At 51.9% G+C, this 10,621-nt stretch overlaps 1 protein-coding gene across 1 annotated transcript; it reads right to left on the bottom strand.

Annotated features, from left to right (window-relative positions):
* Positions 1-569: 569 nt before the first annotated feature.
* Positions 570-10,007, bottom strand: LOC148048676 (uncharacterized). The gene is made up of 4 exons (XM_087707656.1): positions 6,504-10,007; positions 5,119-5,310; positions 3,143-3,474; positions 570-1,194 (listed from the first exon to the last, which is right to left on the bottom strand). The coding sequence occupies exons 1-3, from the start codon at positions 10,005-10,007 to the stop codon at positions 3,181-3,183; spliced, it is 3,990 nt and encodes a 1,329-aa protein (XP_087563782.1). The 3' UTR covers positions 570-1,194; positions 3,143-3,180.
* Between the last annotated feature and the right edge of the window lie 614 nt (positions 10,008-10,621).

A 10,621-nucleotide genomic window follows, 5' to 3' on the forward strand; every position in this document is an offset into this window, starting at 1 on the left:
GAAAAGCTCTTTCCTAGCTGTGGGCCTGAAAAGGAAGTGCTGGACTACACCGCCCATCACGCACAGCCAGGGAGGATGGGGATTAGTATCCCCCGCGCTGGAGATGGGGAAAGGACGCAGAAGGTAGAAAAATACGTCTCTCTTCTTCCTGAACCGTCCAAGACTTCATTCAAGTATTCACTTCACTTCAAGTATCAAAACATCCTGGATCTACTCCTGCCAGGTGCCTGGATCGAGTTGTCCGGTGGAGCTTCAAGGTTGTCGGGGTCCGATGCTAGTTTCACCCCTGGTATCTGCAGAACGACACCCGTCCTGCCTCCGAGACAGAATTGGCTACTTCCTCCACCCACAAGATCCTTTATTATATCATTTACATGGTCTTCTTTTCAGAGCAGAATTCCAAAGAAGCGAAATGGAGCTGGGATACTTTGCCACACAACAGCCCTGCAAAGCAGGCCAGGCTCTGTGGCAGAGGCCGATAAACGCAAAGATGCTCTCCCCGGAATCTCATCCCGCCCCTGCAGAGCGATCCCACTACCCTTTCGTTTTCCAGAGCGGCTCAAGAGACATTTTTTGGTTCTAAATCCGTCCTTTTATTGGCTGTTGGACAGAGTTTGATATCACAGACGAGATTCGGGAGAGATTAGTGAGCGTGGAAGTCAAGCGGAGAAAAAGTGGGCAGCTCCCTGGCATCTAAACTCCCGGGATTGGGATGGGAAGGATTGGGGTTTCTGTGTCTTTAAACCCATTAAAACAACTGTGATAAGCTTAATGTCCGTGTCACGAACTTAATAACTGCAGCAATTTGCTTAGATGGTGGCTAGGAAGGGGGGGGGCAACCACACCCCCCAACATCTTGCTGTAGTACAGAAATTGTGGTTGTAAGTCGAGGAGTAGCGGCATTTCAAAACTAAAACACGGATCGAGCAACGGAGCTCTTGGATACATCAGCTAACTCACTGGACGTCACTCCCGGATGTATTAGATGGGAGATATAAAATTCGAACCAGGGGGAGGAGAGAAAGGAATGCCCCCCCACTCCACAAAAAACTTGGAAGGAAATGAAGAAGACTCTTCCTTTGAGATTTCCACCAATGTCGATGCGACCCTCTCCATGCCCGTCGAAAGACTGGCTAACCATATGCCTGGTTCTTAGGATGGCTCCCCTCTTTGGCGCCGTCTCCCCAAGTGGATCTGCAAGAAAGGCACCGTGTTATCACTCCACAGGGATGCCCGGGGATCACACGAGATTTTAGGAGATGTTAGAAACCTCCACCTACAAGGCAGCTTTTCTGGACCCTGACACACCTGTCTCAGACGATCCAAATTCTTCCAGAATTACATTGTGCAAATTTAATATTTAAACTTGGCACGCTTGCGAGAATTTTACTGTTTTGTGACATTGGGAAAGAGGGGGAGTTCTCCTATACGCCGCCTATAAAAATGGCTGTTTGTGTGTGTTTTCCAGCATAACTCTGGAGCGCCTTGAGCAATTTCAACCCAACTTGGTACACAAATGACTTACTCTCTGGAAACAAATACTGTGGGGGGTAAGACATCCCTAACCCCCCTCAGGGTGTGTGTTCTGTTCTACCTTGAAAGATACAGCCTGTTGTGCCTTGAAATGGCTTCTACTGTATTGCCGAAAAATGGCATACTCCACAATGTGGCTCTCTCTGGTAAGGGGGAAAATCCAACGTTAGAAATTACATTCGGTCTAGACATGCGCCCCGCTTTTGCAGAAAGCAGAATCGCTCCCCCCCCTTGAGTGACAATTTCGGTATTCGAGTTTGCTCAGCTGCCAGAGGACTAGAAACTTAAAGTCTACCTTTTTCAAGGGTAAACCCATTGTTCTGTTGACGGGCTTCGCCTAGCACACTACAATGGAGTTACGACCACAATTGAACCTATCATTTCTATTGTTAAGGGAGTCACTGCAATAGTTTAGAGCCAATGACACGGTCGTTAAGTGAGCCTGGCTTCCCCATGGACTTGGCTTGTGCCAGGTCGCAAAAGGGGCAATTCTGCTGCAGGAATCGACAGCCAACGTCCTGCCTTGCGATTTCTGCAGCAAAATTTCTAATTCTTCTTTGTGCCCCTGAGAAGCGAGCAGTAAAAAAAGAGATGTTGCTCAAGACGTTACAATCCAAAAGGTTTTATTTTTACATTCAAAAATATTCTTATTTTTACAATCAAAAAAATTCTTATTTTTACAGCGAAAAAAATTCTTATTTTAGCAGTTAAAAAAAAATCCTCTTTTTGCGGTCAGAAAAGTGTTATTTTTGCAAGTATGAAGATCTTATTTTTGCAGGGAAAAAGATTTTTGCAGTAAATAATGGTTACTTTTGCAAACATTGTAATCTAAAAGTTCTTAATTTTTGCACTCACAAAGATCGTACTTTTGCAATCCAAAAGGTCTTAGCTTTGTGGTCGAAAAGACCTTATATTTCTAATCAAAAACATCTTTATTTTTAGCAGGTTTGGTTTAAAAACCGCCCCGGGCACTACGTAGAGACAAAAGATCGTCATATTCCAGAACCAAAACTATGGAAAAAGATACAAGATAGTCCTCAACTTACTACCACAATCAGAACAGGAACATCTTAATGTGGTTATTAAGCGAGTCACACCTGACTTAACAACCTTTTTGTCAGTTTTGGAGCAAAACCCTGCAGCCGTCAAGACAATCCAGACTTGGGAAGCGGGGTGTGTGGGTGGGCACGCATGCGGTAGACTCACAAGCCTGCGCAGGGGTCGCACACACCTGTGCAAGGGGTGTGTGAGGTGTGGCGCCACCCCCACCCCCACACAGCCCATTTTTGGTCCCAGGAGGCTGCAGGTGTTTCAAGTAGTTTTAATCAAAATGCACTTCAAACGTTAAACAAGCCATCGGGAATGTAAATATATAGAAACAAAAGGAAGTGCCTCAAATGGAGGAAAATCCTAAAGTCACAAAACTGGAGATGGAGACTAAAGAGGAATAAAGCTGCATACAAGGCAGACATAACACTTGTAACAGCAGGGAGCGGTGCTAGACCCAAAACAGGGCATGGGGGGGGGGGGAGTGTGAAATGCCCCCCCACCCGTGGCCTGTTTTTAGTTGCAGGAAGCTGCAGGCTGCACGGCTTCTTGTAAGAGTTACCTGGAGTGGGTCCTCCCTTTTGGTGGTTCATCTGGGTCCTAGTGCCTACGGTTTCTGCTAGAATCGGTATATGGTGACCGGCGATCTCTATCCCTTCGAGGGCTCCGTGACCTGCTTCGATCTCTTGCCGATTGACGTTCTCTCGTCGTTCCTCTTCTGTCCGCTGACCTTCTGCCATCTCGGTCTCTATCTGGGCTCTCCAGCCGAGAAAACCGGCCTCCGGAGCGATAGCGAGACGGTTCGGTTTCTCGAATGTACGTCCCCTGGTTGCGGTCGGTAACATCCGCCACTGGAGGACTTTGGATGGGATTCATTCTCCGGTAGTCGGCATCCTGTCGGTAGGAGACAAATGGCTCTTGTTGTTGTTGAATGAGAATCTGCGATGCCGTGAAATTTTACGAGATCGTGAGGATTTAGAAAGCTAAACTCGGTGTCCGGACCCAGACACACCTGTTCTCAGACAATCCAAATCCTTCCAGCATTCAATTGTGCAAATTTAATATTTAATCTAGGCGTGTTTGTGAGAATCAAACTGTTTTTATGACATTGGGGAAGAGGGGTTAGAGTTCTGCTAATCTATATACTTTATATAAAAGTGGCTCTGTGTGTGTATGCATCTGTGTTTGTTCCAGCATAACACTGGAACGCCTTGATCAATTTTAACCAAACTTGGTACACAGATGACTTACTCACTGGAAACAAATACTGTGTAGTAAGACATCCCTAACATCCCTCGGGCTGTGTGTTCTGTTGAGATACAGCCTGTTGTGCCTTTAAATGGCTTCTACTGTACTGCTGTAAAATGGCTTCCATTGTACAACACAGTGGAGTTGCCATGGTAACTGATTCAAGTACTCCACTAGGGGGCTACCTCTGGTAAGGGGGAAAATCCAACATTAGAAATTACATTTGGTCCAGACATTTTTCCCTTATAAATAAATACCCGGGCGACCCCGGGTTATTGCCTAGTGGGGAAATAAATGTGCCCCGCTTTTATAGAAAGCAGAATCATGTCCGTCCATCCCCTTGAGTGAGAATTTAGGCATTGGAGCTTGCTCAGCCACCATGAGGACTAGAAACTTTGACTCTCCCTTTTAACAGGGGGAAATCCATCGGCCTCTTTCTGGTCCCCGGAGGCTGCAGGTGTTTCAAGTAGTTTTACTCAAAATGCATTTAAAACAAACAAGCCATCGAGAATTTAACTACAGGAACAGGAAGCGCCTCTCAGGAGGCTAAAGAGGAATAAAGCTGCACACAAGGCAGATAGAACACCTGTAAAAGCAGCAAGGCCTGTGCTAGGCCCAAAAACGGGGCATTCGGGGTGAAGTAACCCCCCCCCCACAGCCCCCCATGGTGTTTGGTCCCAGAAGGCTGCAGAGAGTCCTGCTATGCACAAATTGGGATGGGAGGGTACAACGCCCCCCAATGGCCTGATTTGGGACCCAGCAGGCTGCAGGGAGACCAGCTACGCCCAAAATGGAGTGAGGGGGGGGGAGGGGAGGCCCTCCCACAACCTGTTTTTGGTCCAATGAGGTTGCAGGGAGGCCTGTTGGCCCAAAAGGGCAGCGGCTGGGGTGCAGTCCCCCTCCCAGGAGAACCTTTGTCACCGGAGGATGCAGGGATGCCAGCTAGGCCTAAAAAGGGGCATAGGGGGTGCAGCTCCCACCCCCCTTCGCCCCGTGAAGCTCCACCCACGTTTTGGTCGCAGGAGTGTGTAGATTGGTCTGCTAGGCCCAAAATGGAGCTCCTGTACATCGGAGGTTCCCAGGTTATATTCTGCTTGCACGGATAGAAGATACCCTTCTTCCCAGTGCATTAATTGCCCGGCTTCTTGCATGAGGTACCTGGAGTGGATGCTCCCTTGGCGGTTCATCTGGGCCTAGGTGGCTACGTTGTCTGCTAGGTTTAGTACGTGGTGGCCGGAGATGGTGGTATGAATCTGTTCGCAGACTCCGTGGCCTGCTTTGAGCTCTTACCGGTTGACGTTCTTGAATCGCTCCTCTTCTGTCCACTGTCCTTCTGCCATCTGGGCTCTCCAGCCGAGAAAACCGGCTGCCGGAGCGATGGCGAGACGGTTCAGTTTCTTCAATGTGCTTCCCATGGTTGTACTGGGTGACCTTCACCACTGGAGGACTTCCGATGGGATCCTGTGTCCGGTAGTCAATATCCTGTCGGTAGGAGACAAATGGCTCTTGTTGTTGTTGACTGGGAATCTGTGACCCCGTGAGATTTTAGGCTCGTTTGTGAGAATTATACTGTTTTTTTGATATTGGGGAAGAAGAGGGGGAGTTCTCCTAATCTACATACTGAAACAAATATTGTGGGGGTAAGACACCCCTAACACCCCTCAGGGAGGGGGGTGTTCTGTTAAGATGCAGCCTGTTGTGCCTTTAAACGGCTTCTACTGTACTGCAGCAAAATGGCTTTTAGGATATCCTGAGGAGCAAATTTAGAAACCTTTTTATAAACTATATAAACATAGCTCTGTGTGTGTTGCAGCATATCTCTGGAACGCCTTGGGCAATTTCAACAAACTCGGTGCACAGATGACTTACTCTTTGGAGACAAATACTGTGAGAAAAAGATACACCTAGGGGTGTGTGTTCTGTTAAGCTGGAGCCTGCTGTGCCTTTAAATGGCTTCTACTGTACTATATATTTCCCCCTGTAAATAAATACCTGGGGAAATACCGGGTTATCGGCTAGTGGGGAAATAAATGCACCATGCTTTTGTAGAAAGAAGCACCACCACCACGCCAGTGAGAATTTAGGTATTTGAACTTGCTCAGCTGTCATGGGGACTAGAAACTTAAAAGTCTCCCTTTTTCACGGAGAAACCCATTGACCTGTTTTTGGCCCCAGGTCACTGCAGCAGTTTCAAGTAGTTTTACTCAAAATATACTTCAAAAGCCTGCTGGCCCAAAACGGGCTCAGGGGATAGGGGTTCAGGCTACCTCCCTGCAGCCTTTTTTTGGCCCCTGGAGGCTGCCGGTAGAGATGACAGGCCCAAAACGGGGCAGGGAAGGGCAACCCCCCCCCCGCAAGGCCCATTTCTGGTACCAGTAAGCTGTATGGAGGCCTGCTATGGCCAAAACGAAGTATGGGGGCATGCAGCTGCCCCCCCCCCCCGCGGCCTGTTTTTGGTCCCAGGAGGCTGCAGGGAGGCCTGAGTGCCCCCAAATAAGGCATAAAGGTACAGCCCTCCCCCCATGTGGCCCGTTTTTCATCCCAGGAGACCTCCAAGACGCAAAATAAGTGCCTTTAACTTGGATGTTCCCGAGTTATATTCTGTTTCTATCTGCACAGATAAAATATGCCCTTCTGCCCAGTGCCCCAAGTGCCCGGCTTCTCGCATGAGGTACCTGGAGTGAGTGCTCCCTTGGTGGTTCATATGGGCCTTGGTGGCTCTGTTGTCTGCTAGGATCAGTGTATGTTGGCCGGAGACGATGGTCTGGATCCGTCGGAGTACTACGTGGCATACTTTGAGTTCTTGCCAGTTGAAGCTGATTCGCAAGTCCTCTTAGAACCACTGGCCTTGTGCCCTCTGGGTCCTGGTATGCAGACGTGGGCCGGGAAAGATGGAGACGCAGGACACCATCTTGCCTAACAATTGTGAGACGAGGTCGAGAGGCGCCGTTCGGTCCGATCGGATGCGGTTCGCCAGAGCGCTGATGCTGTGCTGGCGGTCCTGGGACAGGAAGACTAGGCACGATGTCGCGTCTATAGATGCTGCTAGGTGGAGCATCCTTTTGGTAGGAGACAAGTGGTTCTTGTCGTGGTTGATTCTGAATCCCTGATTCCCTGAAGGACCCCGAAGGACCCGGATCGTGACGTGGAGGTTCTCTGTGGGCCGGCGGTGGGACGATTCGATCAACAGGTTGGCCAGAGAGCGTTGGACGAGAATAAGGATAGTCCTGAGGTGAGCCGAGAGCGTAGCTAGCATCTTTGTGAGGGCCCTGTACTGGAAATGCTGATTTGCGCGGCGTATCCATAGAAATTGTTGGTGAGTCTGCAATATAGGGACGTGTAGTTATGTTTCCGTGAGATCTATTGACCTCAGGGAGTCGGTCACTCGGACGCTGTCCAGTATGGACTGGATTTTTAATCTCTTGTATACCAGATGCTTGTTGAGTCTTTTTAATTCGAGAATCGCTCTTCATCTCTTTGAATCTTTGGGGACTACAATCCCCAGCCACTGTTTGTCTTTTGGAGGGTTGGGTCTGGGAGGGTTGGCTATGCAGATCTCTAGAAAAGCCATCGAAGGGCCGACTTCTGTTGTCTCGAAATGGCTGTTTGGATTGGAACTGCTGCCTGGTCCTGTCTTTATATCTATCGGCCCTATCGGATTGGCGATTAGGTCGCTGGAAGTATGACCTCTTTTGTTGTGAGAAGCCGCGTGCGTTGTTCCCTCCTCTGAAGGAAGGCTTCTGAACGTTGGACAAGGATTTGTGGTCAGAGGTTTTGAACGTAGCGGGTAGGATTTTCTTTTTGTCTTTGGTCTCCTTGAGTAAAGGCTCTAAGGCCTCTCCGAATAGCTTGTCTCCTTTGAAGGGGGAAGCGGCCAACTTCCACTTGTACTTGGGTTGTGTCTGCCAGTAACGGAGCCACAACAGTCGTCGGGCTGCCACGGAGTTGCCGATGGTCTTGGAAGCGAACTTGGCCGAGTGCAGGGTGGCATCTGCAGAGAATTCTGCCGCTGCTATCAGGTTGTTGAGGTCCTCGTGAGTCTGGAGGTCGGTGGCTGGGATTCTGGCTTGAATCTCTTTGAGCCAGAGCAACGAAGTTCTATTGAAGAAGGATGCAGCCAATGCTGACTTAACCGCCCAGGAACCCATCTGATGGGCTTTGCGGAGCGTCAGTTCCATTCTCCTGTCTTCTGGTTTCAAGTTATCTTCCGGATTACCGCCCAGAATGTTACCAACTAAGGACACCACTGGTACGTCGATTATTGGAACTCTTAATGCAGACATGAGGTTGGGGGTCATATTATAGAACCGTCTGTCATTTGCGCCCGGGTTTGGAGACGCGCTTGGTTTTTCCCATTGTCGCTGGACGACAGCCAAAAACAATTTTGGGCAGGGGATCTCCTCCTTCTCTGTGGCGGGCTCTGAGAACAACAAATTATTGGGGTCAGATAAGGCTGGATCTGAGGGGGCTGGATCCACTACTATCCGAGCGGTGGCCTTGGCTTTCTGGAGAAGCGTCTTAAACAAGCCAGGACAGAAGAGACCGCTGAAGGTAGGTGTGTCTGGAGTCCCTCCTTTGTCCCCAGACAGTGGCAAGTCTTTAGGTCCCTCAACCACCGATTTCAGGATGTCCATGGAAGAGGCAGTAGAAGGGAGCGTTGGATCATCGGCTGCAGTAGCCTGCCCCTGGTGTAAGGCGCTGTCGGAGGCTGCAGAGGCCGGCGGCTGTTTGTTTTGCATGCCAGGCTCCTGGGCCTTCTTTGGACAGAGTCCGGCCGCTGCAGGAGGGATAGCAACCTCTGGGGTGGCAGTCTTTGCCCTCTTAGCAGCCGGCTCTTCCGAAGGACTTTCTGGTGGGAGCGGAGTCGAAGCAGGAGGAAGGGATGAAGGCTGAGCGGGCTGGGAAGTGCTGCAAGCAGCAGCTTCGTCCACAAGGGGGTGCTCCTGCTCCTTTCCCCCTGCGGTGCATACGGGGTCTAAAGCCTTTGGGGGAATTTGGGCGGCCTTCTTCGTGGCCTTCTTAGCGGGCAGTGCCTTCTTAAGGGGCAGCACCTTCTTAGTGAGCGGCGCCTTGGCCCGGATATTGGGCGAGGCTCTGGCCGGGACCGGCTTGGGTGCGGAGGGGGATCCCTTGCCCACGCCAGGCTTGGGGGCGGACAGATCCACCTTTTCCCCACTCACCGGCTCCTTGGGAGAGACTGTGGCGGCTACTTGTAAGGCCTTAGCAGCCGGCTCCCCCGAAGGACTTTCCGGCGGAAGTGGAGTCGAAGCAGGAGGAAGGGACGAAGGCTGAGCGGGCTCCATCACCGGCAGCTGCGGCTGAGAAAGTTCCTCTGTGGCGCCATCTGGTGGATGAGACGGGCTGGGCGTCTCACCTGCCTCCGTTACAGGTTGCAACGGCTGGGAAGCGCTGCAAGCGACATCTCCGTCCACAAGGGGGCGCTCCTGCTCCTTTTCCCCTGCGTCATCTATTATGTCTAAAACCTTTGGAGGAATTTGGGCAGCCTTCTTAGCGGGCAGCACCTTCTTAGCGGGCAGCACCTTCTTAGCGGGTAGCGCCTTGGCCCGGGTCTTGGGCGAGGCTTTGGCCAGCGCTGGCTTGGGTGTGGAGGGGGATCCCGTGCCCACGCCAGGCTTGGGGGCGGACAGATCCACCTTTCCCCCACTCACCGGCTCCTTGGGAGAGACCGAGGCGGCTACTTGTAAGGTCTTAGCAGCTGGCTCCCCCGAAGGACTTTCCGGAAGCGGAGTTGAAGCAGGAGGAAGGGACGAAGGCTGAGCGGGCTCCATCACTGGGAGCTGCGGCTGAGAAACTTCCTCTCTGGCGCCATCTGGTGGACGAGACGGGATAGGCGTCTCACCTGCCTCCGTTACAGGTTGCAACGGCTGGGAAGCGCTGCAAGCGGCAGCTCCGTCCACAAGGGGGCGCTCCTGCTCCTTTTCCCCTGCGGCGTCTACTGTATCTACAGCCTTGGGGGGAATTTGGGCGGCCTTCTTCACGGCCTTCGGGGCATTCTTAGCGGGCGGCGCCTTCTTAGCGAGCGGCGCCTTGGCCCGGGTGTTGGGCGAGGCTCTGGCCGGGACCGGCTTGGGCTTGGAGGGGGATCCCTTGCCCACGCCAGGCTTGGGGGCGGCCAGATCCAGCCCTCCGCCACTCACCGGCTCCTTGGGAGGCTCCATGGCCGGGAGAGGCCGAGGCGGCTGGTTGGAGGGCCGACTGGAGAGTTTGCACCGGAGCTCCGGGCAGAGACTCCCGCGCCCAGCGCAGGCCCAAGGGGAGCGCTTCCAAAGGGACCGGGGCTCGGTGGGCTAGGCAGCCGGAGAAAGGCCGGGGAGCTCGCCTGTCCTGGAGAAGCCGAGGGTATCTCTGGTTCTCCTCAGAGTCTGAAGGGGGGGGGGGGAACCGAGGAAAGGAGTTTCGATTGGCTGCCTGTCTAAGGAAGAGGAGGGAATGGAAGGTCAGAGGTCATCTACTCTGCATTGCCCAATCAGTGCCAGCCTTGGTAGGCAGCCACCCATCCCGTCCATCACTCAGAAGGCCCGCCTCTTTCCTCCCGACATGCAATTCCTCCATTTTTTTTTCCCCACACGAACCCCTTTCTTTTTGTAAAATTCATTTTCATTTATTTTTATTTGACGGGGTTTGCATTTCTTCGGCCACGAAATCTTTGCCCGATTTTCGCTTCCCGCTGAGAAAGCAGCAGGAGCAGCAGCTTCGGAGACGGCGGAGGGAGCAACTTTCCCTGCGGTCACCCCCGCCCGGATGGTCTCGCCCGGACCCCAACGTCTCATCC

Source organism: Thamnophis sirtalis, unplaced genomic scaffold (genome assembly GCF_051295495.1).
Source record: "Thamnophis sirtalis isolate CommonGarterSnake01/CBP01778 unplaced genomic scaffold, rThaSir2_p1.2 scaffold_2, whole genome shotgun sequence".
NCBI classification, from domain to species: domain Eukaryota; kingdom Metazoa; phylum Chordata; class Lepidosauria; order Squamata; family Natricidae; genus Thamnophis; species Thamnophis sirtalis.